The following is a 19,170-nucleotide window of genomic DNA, read 5'->3' on the forward strand; positions in this document are numbered from 1 at the left end:
CCAGCGGGATTTTATATGTGTTTCTGTAAAAATAGATCAGTGTGAAGTCCTTTTGGAGAAGCCAGCACCCTCTCTATTTTCAAATACGTCTTTACCCAGATGAGCACCCTATTCCATAGAAGCCTTTATTCTGCATGTTTTGACCCAGATGAACACCCCATTCCATAGAAGCCTTTATTCTGCATGTTTTGACCCAGATGAACACCCCATTCCATAGAAGCCTTTATTCAACATGTTTTGACCCAGATGAACACCCCATTCCATAGAAGCCTTTATTCAACATGTTTTGACCCAGATGAACACCCCATTCCATAGAAGCCTTTATTCTGCATGTTTTGACCCAGATGAACACCCCATTCCATAGAAGCCTTTATTCTGCATGTTTTGACCCAGATGAACACCCCATTCCATAGAAGCCTTTATTCTGCATGTTTTGACCCAGATGAACACCCCATTCCATAGAAGCCTTTATTCTGCATGTTTTGACCCAGATGAGCACCCCATTCCATAGAAGCCTTTATTCTGCATGACTTCTCCAGTTCAACTGTCTGTCTGACTCTTCTCCAGTTCAACTGTCTGTCTGACTCTTCTCCAGTTCAGCTGTCTGTCTGACTCTTCTCCAGTTCAACTGTCTGTCTGACTCTTCTCCAGTTCAGCTGTCTGTCTGACTCTTCTCCAGTTCAGCTGTCTGTCTGACTCTTCTCCAGTTCAACTTTCTGTCTGACTCTTCTCCAGTTCAGCTGTCTGTCTGACTCTTCTCCAGTTCAGCTGTCTGTCGGACTCTTCTCCAGTTCAACTGTCTGTCTGACTCTTCTCCAGTTCAGCTTTCTGTCTGACTCTTCTCCAGTTCAGCTGTCTGTCTGACTCTTCTCCAGTTCAACTGTCTGTCTGACTCTTCTCCAGTTCAGCTGTCTGTCTGACTCTTCTCCAGTTCAACTGTCTGTCTGACTCTTCTCCAGTTCAGCTTTCTGTCTGACTCTTCTCCAGTTCAGCTGTCTGTCTGACTCTTCTCCAGTTCAACTGTCTGTCTGACTCTTCTCCAGTTCAACTGTCTGTCTGACTCTTCTCCAGTTCAACTGTCTGTCTGACTCTTCTCCAGTTCAGCTTTCTGTCTGACTCTTCTCCAGTTCAACTTTCTGTCTGACTCTTCTCCAGTTCAACTTTCTGTCTGACTCTTCTCCAGTTCAGCTTTCTGTCTGACTCTTCTCCAGTTCAGCTTTCTGTCTGACTCTTCTCCAGTTCAACTTTCTGTCTGACTCTTCTCCAGTTCAACTTTCTGTCTGACTCTTTTCCAGTTCAACTTTCTGTCTGACTCTTCTCCAGTTCAACTTTCCGTCTGACTCTTCTCCAGTTCAGCTTTCTGTCTGACTCTTCTCCAGTTCAACTTTCTGTCTGACTCTTCTCCAGTTCAACTTTCTGTCTGACTCTTCTCCAGTTCAACTTTCTGTCTGACTCTTCTCCAGTTCAACTGTCTGTCTGACTCTTCTCCAGTTCAACTGTCTGTCTGACTCTTCTCCAGTTCAACTGTCTGTCTGACTCTTCTCCAGTTCAGCTTTCTGTCTGACTCTTCTCCAGTTCAACTTTCTGTCTGACTCTTCTCCAGTTCAACTTTCTGTCTGACTCTTCTCCAGTTCAACTTTCTGTCTGACTCTTCTCCAGTTCAACTTTCTGTCTGACTCTTCTCCAGTTCAACTTTCTGTCTGACTCTTCTCCAGTTCAACTGTCTGTCTGACTCTTCTCCAGTTCAACTTTCTGTCTGACTCTTCTCCAGTTCAACTGTCTGTCTGACTCTTCTCCAGTTCAACTGTCTGTCTGACTCTTCTCCAGTTCAGTTTTCTGTCTGACTCTTCTCCAGTTCAACTTTCTGTCTGACTCTTCTCCAGTTCAACTTTCTGTCTGACTCTTCTCCAGTTCAACTTTCTGTCTGACTCTTCTCCAGTTCAACTTTCTGTCTGACTCTTCTCCAGTTCAACTTTCTGTCTGACTCTTCCCCAGTTCAACTTTCTGTCTGACTCTTCTCCAGTTCAACTTTCTGTCTGACTCTTCTCCAGTTCAACTTTCTGTCTGACTCTTCTCCAGTTCAACTTTCTGTCTGACTCTTCTCCAGTTCAACTTTCTGTCTGACTCTTCTCCAGTTCAACTTTCTGTCTGACTCTTCCCCAGTTCAACTTTCTGTCTGACTCTTCTCCAGTTCAGCTGTCTGTCTGACTCTTCTCCAGTTCAACTTTCTGTCTGACGCTTCTCCAGTTCAACTTTCTGTCTGACTCTTCTCCAGTTCAACTTTCTGTCTGACTCTTCTCCAGTTCAACTTTCTGTCTGACTCTTCTCCAGTTCAGCTTCCTGTCTGACTCTTCTCCAGTTCAACCTTCTGTCTGACTCTTCTCCAGTTCAACTTTCTGTCTGACTCTTCTCCAGTTCAACTTTCTGTCTGACTCTTCTCCAGTTCAACTTTCTGTCTGACTCTTCTCCAGTTCAACTTTCTGTTTTTCATCCATCAGAAGAGAAGAAATGGGTCAAAGTGTAACAAAAGGGCCCTGGTTTACAGACAACATGAGCTGACTGGCAAACACACAGCAGATGACCAAACAACACACACATAACTGAGATAGACAACTACACACACAACAACAGACCTACCTGGGCTAGACAACTCACCTAACTGGGCTAGACAACACACCTACCTGGGCTAGACAACACACCTAACTGGGCTAGACAACACCCCTAACTGGGCTAGACAACACACCTAACTGGGCTAGACAACACCCCTAACTGGGCTAGACAACACACCTAACTGGGCTAGACAACACACCTAACTGGGCTAGACAACACACCTAACTGGGCTAGACAACACCCCTAACTGGGCTAGACAACACACCTAACTGGGCTAGACTACACCATTAACTGGGCTAGACAACACACCTAACTGGGCTAGACAACACACCTAACTGGGCTAGACAACACACCTAACTGGGCTAGACAACACACCTAACTGGGCTAGACAACTCACCTAACTGGGCTAGACAACACACCTAACTGGGCTAGACAACACCCCTAACTGGGCTAGACAACTCACCTAACTGGGCTAGACAACACACCTAACTGGGCTAGACAACACCCCTAACAGGGCTAGACAACACACCTAACTGGGCTAGACAACACACCTAACTGGGCTAGACAACACACCTAACTGGGCTAGACAACTCACCAACTGGGCTAGACAACTCACCTAACTGGGCTAGACAACACACCTAACTGGGCTAGACAACACCCCTAACTGGGCTAGACAACACCCCTAACTGGGCTAGACAACACCCCTAACTGGGCTAGACAACACCCCTAACTGGGTTAGACAACACATCTAACTGGGCTAGACAACACACCTAACTGGGCTAGACAACACCCCTAACTGGGCTAGACAACACACCTAACTGGGCTAGACAACACCCCTAACTGGGCTAGACAACACACCTAACTGGGCTAGACAACTCACCTAACTGGGCTAGACAACACCCCTAACTGGGCTAGACAACTCACCTAACTGGGCTAGACAACACACCTAACTGGGCTAGACAACACACCTAACTGGGCTAGACAACACCCCTAACTGGGCTAGACAACACACCTAACTGGGCTAGACAACTCACCTAACTGGGCTAGACAACACCCCTAACTGGGCTAGACAACACACCTAACTGGGCTAGACAACACCCCTAACTGGGCTAGACAACACACCTAACTGGGCTAGACAACACCCCTAACTGGGCTAGACAACACACCTAACTGGGCTAGACAACACCCCTAACTGGGCTAGACAACACACCTAACTGGGCTAGACAACACACCCAAAACTACAACTACATCTACGCTACACAACTTCACCCAGCAACACTCCAACTTTAACTAAATGAATGAAATATGTCACATTTCACAATATAATTACCTATGACATAGATGTGCGTTTTGGATCGTTTCGACTCCCCCAGCATCTAAGCTAGCTGTTGGTCAGCTGAATGAACCATGTCTAACCTCATGTCTAAACCCCACATCTCATCTAACAGAAACCATGTCTTACCTCATGTCTAAACCCCACATCTCATCTAACAGAAACCATGTCTAACCTCATGTCTAAACCCCACATCTCATCTAACAGAAACCATGTCTAACCTCATGTCTAAACCCCACATCTCATCTAACAGAAACCATGTCTAACCTCATGTCTAAACCCCACATCTCATCTAACAGAAACCATGTCTAACCTCATGTCTAAACCCCACATCTCATCTAACAGAAACCATGTCTAACCTCATGTCTAAACCCCACATCTCATCTAACAGAGTTGTTGGTCAGCTGAGGTAATAATAATAATACTGTTTTATTGTCACTGGATGGATAGGTACAGTGAAATGTGTTGTTTTACAAGGTCAGTCATACACCACATTTAACCTCATGTCTAAACTCCACTGATCTGATGTCGTTCCTATCAGCATGGGTCTGACCAGGACAACATGGCCATCAGCCTTCTCATTCATGATCTGAATGAGGCAAGGACATTCTACAACTTTAGAACACTATAGAACTCTGGAACACTATAGAACTCTAGAACACTATAGAACTCGAGAACACTATAGAACTCTGGAACACTATAGAATTCTGGAACACTATAGAACTCTAGAACACTATAGAACTCTGGAACACTATAGAACTCTGGAACACTATAGAACTCTGGAACACTATAGAACTCTGGAACACTATAGAACTCTAGAACACTATAGAACTCTGGAACACTATAGAACTCTGGAACACTATAGAACTCTAGAAAAATATAGAACTCTGGAACACCATAGAACTCTAGAACACTATAGAACTCAGGAATACTATTGAACTCAGGAATACTATAGAACTCAGGAACACTATAGAACTCGAGAACACTATAGAACTCTGGAACACTATAGAACTCTGGAACACTCTGGAACACTATAGAACTCTGGAACACTATAGAACTCTGGAACACTATAGAACTCTAGAACACTAATGAACTCTGAAACACTAATGAACTCTGGAACACAATAGAACTCTAGAACACTATAGAACTCTAGAACACTATAGAACTCTGGAAAACGATAGAACTCAAGAACACTATAGAACTCAAGAACACTATAGAACTCAAGAACACTTTAGAACTCTAGAACACTATAGAACTCTGGAACACTATAGATCTCTAGAACACTATAGATCTCTAGAACACTATAGAACTCAAGAACACTATAGAACTCAAGAACACTATAGAACTCAAGAACACTATAGAACTCAAGAACACGATAGAACTCTGGAACACTATAGAACTCTGGAACACAATAGAACTCTGGAACACAATAGAACACTATAGAACTCTGGAACACTATAGAACTCTAGAATACTATAGAACTCAAGAACACTATAGAACTCTGGAACACTATAGAACTCTGGAACACTATAGAACTCAAGAACACTATAGAACTCAAGAACACTATAGAACTCAAGAAAACTAGAAAACTAGAGAACTCTGGAACACTATAGAACTCTGGAACACTATAGAACTCTGGAACACTCTAGAACTCTAGAACACTATAGAACTCTGGAACACTATAGAACTCTGGAACACTATAGAACTCTAGAACACTATAGAACTCTGGAAAACGATAGAACTCAAGAACGCTATAGAACTCTAAAACACTATAGAACTCTAAAACACTATAGAACTCTGGAACACTATAGAACTATGGAACACTATAGAACTCTGCAACACTATAGAACTCTAGAACACGATAGAACTCTAGAACACGATAGAACTCTAGAACAATATAGAACTCTGGAAAACGATATAACTCAAGAACACTACAAACTCAAGAACACTATAGAACTCAGGAACACTATATAACTCTGGAACACTATAGAACTCTAGAACACTATAGAACTTTGGAACACTATAGAACTCTAGAACACTATAGAACTCTAGAACACTATAGAACTCTGGAAAACTATAGAACTCCAGAACACTATAGAACTCCAGAACACTATAGAACTCTAGAACACTATAGAACTCTGGAACACTATAGAACTCAAGAACACTATAGAACTCAAGAACACTATAGAACTCCAGAACACTATAGAACTCTAGAACACTATAGAACTCCAGAACACTATAGAACTCTAGAACACTATAGAACTCTAGAACTCTTGGACACTCTAGAACACTAGAACTCTAGACCTCTAGGATACTCGAACTCTGGAACACTCTAGAACTCTAAGACATTCTAGAACACCTGGCTGAGGCTCACAGGGTGGACAGGGATTACCAGTGTTTTCCACAACACCCACAGACCCACAGACCCACAGAACTTGTCCTGTCCTCAGCCAGCCAGCATGTCAGTAGATATAGTACCTCCGAAATCTCACCCTATTGTCCCGATATAGTGCACACACTTTAGTGTACCATTTGGGAGGCTGCCAGTGTGACTCTGAGGCTGCATAAAGGGACACGTTCACATGCCTCTCATTGTTGATCTGCTACTCATACACTATATTATAGCCAGCGAGCTTTGGGCAGAGAGCCACATCAGTGCTACCAGACTAGGTCACAGGACTAAATATACCTGGGGCTGCTGAGGGAGGGAAGGAGGTGGGAAGTAGCTACCGAGACAGGCTGTCCCTACACTTTTAGATAAAAAGGTGCTATCTAGAACCAAAAAGGGTTCTTCAGCCGTCCCAATAGGGTAACCCTTTGAAGAACTCCTTTTGGTTCCAGGTAGAACCCTTTTGGGTTCCAGGTAGAACCCTTAACATAGAGGGTTCTACATGGAAGCCAAGAGAGTTCTAAATGGACCCAAAAAAAGGGTTATCCTATGGGGACAGCTGCAGAACACTTTTGGAGTGTAGGGACTGGTGTGGTATGAAGAAGTTATGACATTATTATGGGTAGAGTTCTAGACCATTACTAAAGGATGTATCTGTTATGCTCTGAGGTCTGCTAGGGCCCTGAAGCTTTCCTGACCATGGAACACTTTCCAGACCCATGGAACACTTTCCTGACCGTGGAACACTTTCCAGACCATGGAACACTTTCCAGACCATGGAACACTTTCCTGACCGTGGAACACTTTCCAGACCGTGGAACACTTTCCAGACCGTGGAACACTTTCCAGACCGTGGAACACTTTCCAGACCGTGGAACACTTTCCAGACCGTGGAACACTTTCCAGACCGTGGAACACTTTCCTGACCATGGAACACTTTCCTGACCGTGGAACACTTTCCAGACCGTGGAACACTTTCCTGACCATGGAACACTTTCCAGACCGTGGAACACTTTCCTGACCGTGGAACACTTTCCAGACCGTGGAACACTTTCCTGACCGTGGAACACTTTCCTGACCGTGGAACACTTTCCAGACCATGGAACACTTTCCTGACCATGGAACACTTTACTGACCGTGGAACACTTTCCTGACCGTGTAGCAGCTCAAAACGTACTGATTTGGCGATGCCCAATGTACTGTTCCTCCTGTGTCGGGTGCCTAAATCCTTTTATCGTTGGAATTTACTGACTGGCTCTAACCTTAAACCTGACCTCTCGATCCCATCAGAACCCTAACCATGACGATTTATGTAGCATTGGGTACCAGGCATTTCCTTGTAAAACTCCTCTTACCCTGTTAAAGAGGAAAAGAGTAAGTTGACACCAAGCTGGTATTTAGTGACTGAGAATAACTCAAACAGGAGCTACTGGCTGCTTCATCCAAAGACACTTACGGTACAGTGTGCATATATTTTCCTATGGGGGGGGGGTCCCCAGTAGGAATCGAACCCACAACCCTGGCATTGCAAGCACCATGCTCTACCAACTGAGTAACACAGGACCGTAATGAGAATGCAATATAATAGTTAAAAAAACAACAAAAAAACTGGCTAAATCAGTAAAATATTTTTACGTTTCATACTTTTATGACAGAAGAGATCTAGTATAATGTCGCCCAGACATCTTCGTCAATGCCCCCATTCTATCCAGAACATTTTACTGTACCCGTTTCTACCAAGCCCAAACAGGCTCTGTTTTTGTCAGTGCTGAAACACAGTGGTTCATTGTGGAACCTTGTTCAATGGCTCTAGTTTAACATTACAGCCCCATGTGTCCTAAATGGTACCCTATTCCCTATATAGTGCACTACTTTAGATCAGAACCCTATGGCACCCTATTCCCTATATAGTGCACTACTTTAGACCAGAACCCTATGGCACCCTATTCCCTATTAATAGTGCACTACTTTAGACCAGAACCCTATGGCACCCTATTCCCTATATAGTGCACTACTTTAGATCAGAGCCCTATGGCACCCTATTCCCTATTTATAGTGCACTACGTTTGAAAAGGGCCCACGAGGGTCTGGTCAAAAGGAGTCTTGCGTTGCCACACCTTCCAAAATCACGTCGTTGGAAGCCTGGTTTGTAGCAAGGCTAGGTCAAAAAGTAGTGCACTATATAGGTAAAAGGGTATGGGGTAGGGTGGCATTTGGAATGCAGCTTCTTTCATTACAGACTATTCATAGATACTGGTCAGGAGCTGGGACTCACGTCAATACAGACTCAGGGCTTTTCATTACAGACTATTCATAGATACTGGTCAGGAGCTGGGACTCACGTCAATACAGACTCAGATTCTTTCATTACAGACTATTCATAGATACTGGTCAGGAGCTGGGACTCATGTCAATACAGACTCAGGGCTTTTCATTACAGAGTATTTATAGATACTGGTCAGGAGCTGGGACTCACGTCAATACAGACTCAGGGCTTTTCATTACAGAGTATTTATAGATACTGGTCAGGAGCTGGGACTCATGTCAATACAGACTCAGGGGTTTTCATTACAGACTATTCATAGATACTGGTCAGGAGCTGGGACTTATGTCAATACAGACTCAGGGCTTTTCATTACAGAGTATTTATAGATACTGGTCAGGAGCTGGGACTCATGTCAATACAGACTCAGGGCTTTTCATTACAGAGTATTTATAGATACTGGTCAGGAGCTGGGACTCACGTCAATACAGACTCAGGGCTTTTCATTACAGAGTATTTATAGATACTGGTCAGGAGCTGGGACTCATGTCAATACAGACTCAGGGGTTTTCATTACAGACTATTCATAGATACTGGTCAGGAGCTGGGACTTATGTCAATACAGACTCAGGGCTTTTCATTACAGAGTATTTATAGATACTGGTCAGGAGCTGGGACTCATGTCAATAAAGACTCAGGGCTTTTCATTACAGAGTATTCATAGATACTGGTCAGGAGCTGGGACTCATGTCAATAAAGACTCAGGGCTTTTCATTACAGAGTATTTATAGATACTGGTCAGGAGCTGGGACTCATGTCAATAAAGACTCAGGGCTTTTCATTACAGAGTATTCATAGATACTGGTCAGGAGCTGGGACTCATGTCAATAAAGACTCAGGGCTTTTCATTACAGAGTATTTATAGATACTGGTCAGGAGCTGGGACTCACGTCAATACAGACTCAGGGCTTTTCATTACAGAGTATTTATAGATACTGGTCAGGAGCTGGGACTCACGTCAATACAGACTCAGGGGTTTTCATTACAGACTATTTATAGATACTGGTCAGGAGCTGGGACTCATGTCAATACAGACTCAGATCCTTTCATTACAGAGTATTTATAGATACTGGTCAGGAGCTGGGACTCACGTCAATACAGACTCAGGGGTTTTCATTACAGACTATTTATAGATACTGGTCAGGAGCTGGGACTCATGTCAATACAGACTCAGATCCTTTCATTACAGAGTATTTATAGATACTGGTCAGGAGCTGGGACTCACGTCAATACAGACTCAGGGCTTTTCATTAGAGTATTTATAGATACTGGTCAGGAGCTGGGACTCATGTCAATACAGACTCAGGGGTTTTCATTACAGACTATTCATAGATACTGGTCAGGAGCTGGGACTCACGTCAATACAGACTCAGGGGTTTTCATTACAGACTATTTATAGATACTGGTCAGGAGCTGGGACTCACGTCAATACAGACTCAGGGGTTTTCATTACAGACTATTTATAGATACTGGTCAGGAGCTGGGACTCATGTCAATACAGACTCAGGGCTTCAATTAGAACACATCTTTCCATAAATGGCACAAGTATGACTTCGGTAAAACTTAAATAACTGAACAGAGAGAGAGAGAGAGAGAGAGAGAGAGAGAGAGAGAGAGAGAGAGAGAGAGAGAGAGAGAGAGAGAGAGAGAGAGAGAGAGAGAGAGAGAGAGAGAGAGAGAGAGAGAGAGAGAGAGAGAGAGAGAGAGAGAGAGAGAGAGAGAGAGAGAGAGAGAATGTGACAATGTGATCTAGAATGTTACCTGGTTGGTGGAAGTTAGGTGGTCTAGAATGTTACCTGGTTGGTGGAAGTCAGGTGATCTAAAATGTTACCTGGTTGGTGGAAGTCAGGTGATCTAGAATGTTACCTGGTTGGTGGAAGTCATGTGATCTAGAATGTTACCTGGTTGGTGGAAGTTAGGTGGTCTAGAATGTTACCTGGTTGGTGGAAGTCAGGTGGTCTCGAATGTTACCTGGTTGGTGGAAGTCAGGTGATCTAGAATGTTACCTGGTTGGTGGAAATCAGGTGATCTAGAATGTTACCTGGTTGGTGGAAGTTAGGTGATCTAGAATGTTACCTGGTTGGTGGAAATCAGGTGATCTAGAATGTTACCTGGTTGGTGGAAGTCAGGTGATCTAGAATATTACCTGGTTGGTGGAAGTCAGGTGATCTAGAATGTTACCTGGTTGGTGGAAGTCATGTGATCTAGAATGTTACCTGGTTGGTGGAAGTTAGGTGGTCTAGAATGTTACCTGGTTGGTGGAAGTTATGTGGTCTAGAATGTTACCTGGTTGGTGGAAGTTAGGTGGTCTAGAATGTTACCTGGTTGGTGGAAGTTAGGTGTCTAGATTGTTACCTGGTTGGTGGAAGTCAGGTGTCTAGAATGTTACCTGGTTGGTGGAAGTCAGTTGGTCTAGAATGTTACCTGGTTGGTGGAAGTCAGGTGGTCTAGAATGTTACCTTGTTGGTGGAAGTCAGGTGTCTAGAATGTTACCTGGTTGGTGGAAGTTAGGTGATCTAGAATGTTACCTGGTTGGTGGAAGTTAGGTGGTCTAGAATGTTACCTGGTTGGTGGAAGTCAGGTGTCTAGAATGTTACCTGGTTGGTGGAAGTCAGGTGTCTAGAATGTTACCTGGTTGGTGGAAGTTAGGTGGTCTAGAATGTTACCTGGTTGGTGGAAGTTAGGTGGTCTAGAATGTTACCTGGTTGGTGGAAGTCAGGTGGTCTAGAATGTTACCTGGTTGGTGGAAGTCAGGTGTCTAGAATGTTACCTGGTTGGTGGAAGTTAGGTGGTCTAGAATGTTACCTGGTTGGTGGAAGTCAGGTGTCTAGAATGTTACCTGGTTGGTGGAAGTCAGGTGGTCTAGAATGTTACCTGGTTGGTGGAAGTCATGTGATCTAGAATGTTACCTGGTTGGTGGAAGTCAGGTGATCTAGAATGTTACCTGGTTGGTGGAAATTTGGGGACAGCTCCCTAGCGACAGCCCTAGCGATGTCACAATCCTGTCCGGCAGAGAGAGCTGCCTGGTCTGCTGCCTCTCCCTTCGTCCTGGCATGAGCCGTCCTGGAGAAAAACACACACACACCGCATTAGAACAGCAACACACACATTCACTGTTTTAATGGCAGCCAGTTACCTGAAAATTACAACAAAATATACACAAATCCAAAGAAACGTTGGTTTAATCGTACATTTCTGTAAAGTTTACAGCTAATCTCTCCCTCTCTCTCTCTCTCTCTTCTCTCTCTCTCTCTCTCTCTCTCTCTCTCTCTCTCTCTCTCTCTCTCTCTCTCTCTCTCTCTCTCTCTCTCTCTCTCTCTCTCTCTCTCTCTCTCTCTCTCTCTCTCTCTCTCTCTCTCTCTCTCACTCACTACTCTCTCTCACTCTCTATGGCACCCTATTCCCTATATAGTGCACTACTTTTAGACCAGAGCCCTATGGCACCCTATTCCCTATATATAGTGCACTACTTTAGACCAGAACCCTATGGCACCCTATTAGGGTTACGCTCAGAACAGCAACACCAGTTGGAGAGGGAGGAGACACAGTCAACATCCAACAGAATGTACCTAAAGACAAAATGCCCTAACGAGTTTAGGGATCATGATTAGTATTACTGCACAATACTGTGGTGAGATGGTAGCTCACACACACACACACACACACACACACACACACACACACACACACACACACACACACACACACACACACACACACACACACACACACACACACACACACACACACACACACACACACACACACACACACAATAGGGACAGAGGATTTTAAGAACAAACTCAGACCAGAACATTACAGCAGAGGAACAGAGAGTAAACAACACAATGGATTTTTTTTATAAATGGTATCCTATTCCTAAAAAATAGTCCACGATACGATGCCTTCGGAAAGCATGCAGACCCCTTGATGTTTTCCACAATTTGCAGCCTCATTCTAAAATTGATTAAATTGCTTTTTTCCCCTCATCAATCTACACAATATACCTCATAATGAAAAAGCAAAAACAGGTTTTTAGACATTTTTGTCTATTTATTATATATCAAAAACTCAAATATGACATTTACATAAGTATTCAGACCCTTTACTAAGTACTTTGTTGAAGCAAGCACATTTGGCAGCGATTACAGCCTCGAGTCTTCTTGTTAATAATTCTACAAGCTTGGCACACCTGTATTTGGGGAGTTTCTCCATTCTTCTCTGCAGATCCTCTCAAGATCTGTCAGGTTGGATGGAGAGCGTCGCTGCACAGCTTTTTTCAGGTCTCTCCAGATGTAACATCTGGTTCATGTCCGGGCTCTGGCTGGGCCACTCAAGGACATTAAGAAACTTGTCCCTAAGCCACTCCTGCGTTGTCTTGGCTGTGTGCTTAGGGTCGTTGTCCTGTTGGAAGGTGAACCTTCTCCCCAGTCTGAGGTCCTGAGCACTCTGGAGCAGGTTTTCATCAAGGATCTCTCTGTACTTTGCTCCATTCATCTTTCTCTCGATCCTGACTAGTCTCCCAGTAACCACCGCTGACAAACATCCCCACAGCATAATTGTACCACCACTAATGGTGGTAGAATTACCAGGGATGGTGCCAGGTTTCCTCCAGATTTGATGCTTGGCATTCAGGCCAAAGAGTTCAATTTTAGTTTCATCAGACCATCTTGTTTAAGTCTTTAGGTGCCTTTTGGCAAACTCCAAGTGAGCTGTCATGTGCGTTTTACTAAGGAGTGGCTTCCATCTGGCCACTCTACCATAAAGGCCTGATTGGTGGAGTGCTGCAGAGATGGTTGTCCTTCTGGAAGGTTCTCTAATCTCCACAGAAGAACTCTGGAGCTCTGTCAGAGTGACCATCGGGTTCTTGGTCACCTCCCTGACCAAGGCCCTCCTCCCCTGATTGCTCAGTTTGGCCGGGTGGCCAGCTCTAGGAAGAGTCTTGGTGGTTCCAAACTTCTTCCATTTAAGAATGATGGAGGCCACTGTGTTCTTGGGGACCTTCAATGGTGAAGAAATTGTTTGGTACCCTTCCCCAGATCTGTGCCTCGACAAAATCCTGTCTCGGAACTCTACGATCAATACCTTCAACCTCATGGCTTGGTTTTTGCTCTGACATGCACTGTCAACCTTGGGACCTTATATAGAAAGGTGTGTGCCTTTCCAAATCATGTCCAATCAATTGATTTTACCACAGGTGGACTCCAATCAAGTTGTAGAAACATCGCAAGGACGATAAATGGAATCAGGATGCACCTGAGCTCAATTTTGAGTCTAAGACAGTGGTTCCTCCTTTAAAAGTTGTGTCATACTGCGGTACACCTTGCGTGCTGCTGCAGCATTCTGTGGCACGTCATTTCCTTTTCAGCAATTTTTTCTGTCACTGTAAGTTACTGCTAATTTGATCACCAGCGGGCATCTTTGAGAAGCATTTGATAGTATTCCGTATTGGCGTTACCAGAGAATTTAAAACCTTTTTTTTTGTAATAACATAGTATATGGAATTGATTTTAAGAAATTTGGCCTAATTAATTTGATTAATATTATGGTGTTTCTATTCAGAGAAAAATGAAACCTTCAGGGTTTCCGCTGTACAACGTGACGGTCGGGAGTAGGCTACGGGATTGGAGGATTCTACATTGTTTGCCTTCATTAGGTTCGTAAGGACAGCGTAGCTAACATACCGGTACATGCTGCTGTAATGATATGCGGTTAGTAAGGACAGCGTAGCTAACATACCGGTACATGCTGCTGTAATGATATGCGGTTAGTAAGGACAGCGTAGCTAACATACCGGTACATACTGCTGTAATGATATGAGGTTCGTAAGGACAGCGTAGCTAACATACCGGTACATACTGCTGTAATGATATGCGGTTAGTAAGGACAGCGTAGCTAACATACCGGTACATACTGCTGTAACGATATGCGGTTCATAAGGACAGCGTAGCTAACATACCGGTACATGCTGCTGTAATGATATTAGGTTCGTAAGGACAGCGTAGCTAACATACCGGTACATACTGCTGTAATGATATGCGGTTAGTAAGGACAGCGTAGCTAACATACCGGTACATACTGCTGTAATGATATGCGGTTCATAAGGACAGCGTAGCTAACATACCGGTACATGCTGCTGTAATGATATGCGGTTAGTAAGGACAGCGTAGCTAACATACCGGTACATACTGCTGTAATGATATGAGGTTCATAAGGACAGAGTAGCTAACATACCGGTACATACTGCTATAATGCTATGTGGTTCGTAAGGACAGAGTAGCTAACATACTGGTACATACTGCTGTAATGATATGTGGTTAGTAAGGACAGCGTAGCTAACATACCTGGTACATACTGCTGTAATGATATGAGGTTAGTAAGGACAGAGTAGCTAACATACCGGTACATACTGCTGTAATGATATGTGGTTAGTAAGGACAGCGTAGCTAACATACCGGTACATACTGCTGTAATGATATGCGGTTAGTAAGGACAGAGTAGCTAACATACCTGGTACATACTGCTGTAATGATATGCTATGTGGTTCATAAGGACAGAGTAGCTAACATACCGGTACATACTGCTGTAATGATATGTGGTTCGTAAGGACAGAGTAGCTAACATACTGGTACATACTGCTGTAATGATATGAGGTTCATAAGGACAGAGTAGCTAACATACCGGTACATACTGCTGTAATGATATGAGGTTCATAAGGACAGAGTAGCTAACATACCGGTACATACTGCTGTAATGATATGAGGTTCGTAAGGACAGCGTAGCTAACATACCGGTACATACTGCTGTAATGATATGAGGTTCATAAGGACAGAGTAGCTAACATACCGGTACATACTGCTGTAATGATATGCTATGTGGTTCATAAGGATAGAGTAGCTAACATACCGGTACATACTGCTGTAATGATATGCTATGTGGTTCATAAGGACAGAGTAGCTAACATACTGGTACATACTGCTGTAATGATATGAGGTTAGTAAGGACAGAGTAGCTAACATACCGGTACATACTGCTGTAATGATATGCTATGTGGTTCATAAGGATAGAGTAGCTAACATACCGGTACATACTGCTGTAATGATATGCTATGTGGTTCATAAGGACAGAGTAGCTAACATACTGGTACATACTGCTGTAATGATATGTGGTTCGTAAGGACAGAGTAGCTAACATACTGGTACATACTGCTGTAATGATATGCGGTTCGTAAGGACAGAGTAGCTAACATACCGGTACATACTGCTGTAATGATATGAGGTTCATAAGGACAGAGTAGCTAACATACCGGTACATACTGCTGTAATGATATGCTATGTGGTTAGTAAGGACAGCGTAGCTAACATACCGGTACATACTGCTGTAATGATATGCGGTTAGTAAGGACAGCTTAGCTAACATACCGGTACATACTGCTGTAATGATATGCTATGTGGTTAGTAAGGACAGCGTAGCTAACATACCGGTACATACTGCTGTAATGATATGCGGTTAGTAAGGACAGCGTAGCTAACATACCGGTACATACTGCTGTAATGATATGAGGTTAGTAAGGACAGAGTAGCTAACATACCGGTACATACTGCTGTAATGATATGCGGTTAGTAAGGACAGCGTAGCTAACATACCGGTACATACTGCTGTAATGATATGCTATGTGGTTAGTAAGGACAGCGTAGCTAACATACCGGTACATACTACTGTAACGATATGAGGTTCATAAGGACAGCGTAGCTAACATACCGGTACATACTGCTGTAATGATATGTGGTTAGTAAGGACAGCGTAGCTAACATACCGGTACATACTGCTGTAATGATATGCTATGTGGTTCATAAGGACAGCGTAGCTAACATACCGGTACATACTGCTGTAATGATATGCTATGTGGTTAGTAAGGACAGCGTAGCTAACATACCGGTACATACTACTGTAATGATATGCGGTTAGTAAGGACAGCGTAGCTAACATACCGGTACATACTGCTGTAATGATATGTGGTTAGTAAGGACAGAGTAGCTAACATACCTGGTACATACTGCTGTAATGATATGAGGTTCATAAGGACAGAGTAGCTAACATACCGGTACATACTGCTGTAATGATATGAGGTTCGTAAGGACAGCGTAGCTAACATACCGGTACATACTGCTGTAATGATATGCGGTTAGTAAGGACAGAGTAGCTAACATACCTGGTACATACTGCTGTAATGATATGAGGTTAGTAAGGACAGAGTAGCTAACATACCGGTACATACTGCTGTAATGATATGAGGTTCGTAAGGACAGAGTAGCTAACATACCAGTACATACTGCTGTAATGATATGAGGTTCATAAGGACAGAGTAGCTAACATACCGGTACATACTGCTGTAATGATATGAGGTTCATAAGGACAGAGTAGCTAACATACCGGTACATACTGCTGTAATGATATGAGGTTCGTAAGGACAGCGTAGCTAACATACCGGTACATACTGCTGTAATGATATGAGGTTAGTAAGGACAGCGTAGCTAACATACCGGTACATACTGCTGTAATGATATGAGGTTCGTAAGGACAGAGTAGCTAACATACCGGTACATACTGCTGTAATGATATGAGGTTCATAAGGACAGAGTAGCTAACATACCGGTACATACTGCTATAATGCTATGTGGTTCGTAAGGACAGAGTAGCTAACATACTGGTACATACTGCTGTAATGATATGTGGTTAGTAAGGACAGCGTAGCTAACATACCTGGTACATACTGCTGTAATGATATGAGGTTAGTAAGGACAGAGTAGCTAACATACCGGTACATACTGCTGTAATGATATGTGGTTAGTAAGGACAGCGTAGCTAACATACCGGTACATACTGCTGTAATGATATGCGGTTAGTAAGGACAGAGTAGCTAACATACCTGGTACATACTGCTGTAATGATATGCTATGTGGTTCATAAGGACAGAGTAGCTAACATACCGGTACATACTGCTGTAATGATATGTGGTTCGTAAGGACAGAGTAGCTAACATACTGGTACATACTGCTGTAATGATATGAGGTTCATAAGGACAGAGTAGCTAACATACCGGTACATACTGCTGTAATGATATGAGGTTCATAAGGACAGAGTAGCTAACATACCGGTACATACTGCTGTAATGATATGAGGTTCGTAAGGACAGCGTAGCTAACATACCGGTACATACTGCTGTAATGATATGAGGTTCATAAGGACAGAGTAGCTAACATACCGGTACATACTGCTGTAATGATATGCTATGTGGTTCATAAGGATAGAGTAGCTAACATACCGGTACATACTGCTGTAATGATATGCTATGTGGTTCATAAGGACAGAGTAGCTAACATACTGGTACATACTGCTGTAATGATATGAGGTTAGTAAGGACAGAGTAGCTAACATACCGGTACATACTGCTGTAATGATATGCTATGTGGTTCATAAGGATAGAGTAGCTAACATACCGGTACATACTGCTGTAATGATATGCTATGTGGTTCATAAGGACAGAGTAGCTAACATACTGGTACATACTGCTGTAATGATATGTGGTTCGTAAGGACAGAGTAGCTAACATACTGGTACATACTGCTGTAATGATATGCGGTTCGTAAGGACAGAGTAGCTAACATACCGGTACATACTGCTGTAATGATATGCTATGTGGTTAGTAAGGACAGCGTAGCTAACATACCGGTACATACTGCTGTAATGATATGCGGTTAGTAAGGACAGCTTAGCTAACATACCGGTACATACTGCTGTAATGATATGCTATGTGGTTAGTAAGGACAGCGTAGCTAACATACCGGTACATACTGCTGTAATGATATGCGGTTAGTAAGGACAGCGTAGCTAACATACCGGTACATACTGCTGTAATGATATGAGGTTAGTAAGGACAGAGTAGCTAACATACCGGTACATACTGCTGTAATGATATGCGGTTAGTAAGGACAGCGTAGCTAACATACCGGTACATACTGCTGTAATGATATGCTATGTGGTTAGTAAGGACAGCGTAGCTAACATACCGGTACATACTACTGTAACGATATGAGGTTCATAAGGACAGCGTAGCTAACATACCGGTACATACTGCTGTAATGATATGTGGTTAGTAAGGACAGCGTAGCTAACATACCGGTACATACTGCTGTAATGATATGCTATGTGGTTCATAAGGACAGCGTAGCTAACATACCGGTACATACTGCTGTAATGATATGCTATGTGGTTAGTAAGGACAGCGTAGCTAACATACCGGTACATACTACTGTAATGATATGCGGTTAGTAAGGACAGCGTAGCTAACATACCGGTACATACTGCTGTAATGATATGTGGTTAGTAAGGACAGAGTAGCTAACATACCTGGTACATACTGCTGTAATGATATGAGGTTCATAAGGACAGAGTAGCTAACATACCGGTACATACTGCTGTAATGATATGAGGTTCGTAAGGACAGCGTAGCTA

At 43.3% G+C, this 19,170-nt stretch overlaps 2 protein-coding genes across 3 annotated transcripts in view; one reads left to right on the forward strand and one right to left on the reverse strand.

Moving 5' to 3' along the window:
• The window catches only part of sgk3 (serum/glucocorticoid regulated kinase family member 3), a 1,016,194-nt gene that overhangs the window by 626,154 nt on the left and 370,870 nt on the right, over positions 1–19,170 (forward strand). The window lies entirely within an intron of this gene.
• The window catches only part of LOC139531710 (junctophilin-1-like), a 115,001-nt gene that overhangs the window by 31,494 nt on the left and 64,337 nt on the right, over positions 1–19,170 (reverse strand). Inside the window, exon 4 of the mRNA XM_071328417.1 lies at positions 11,600–11,718. Coding sequence (XP_071184518.1) covers positions 11,600–11,718 — 119 coding nt within the window. The remainder of the gene's footprint in view (positions 1–11,599; positions 11,719–19,170) is intronic.

This window comes from Salvelinus alpinus, chromosome 10 (assembly GCF_045679555.1).
Source record: "Salvelinus alpinus chromosome 10, SLU_Salpinus.1, whole genome shotgun sequence".
NCBI lineage: Eukaryota > Metazoa > Chordata > Actinopteri > Salmoniformes > Salmonidae > Salvelinus > Salvelinus alpinus.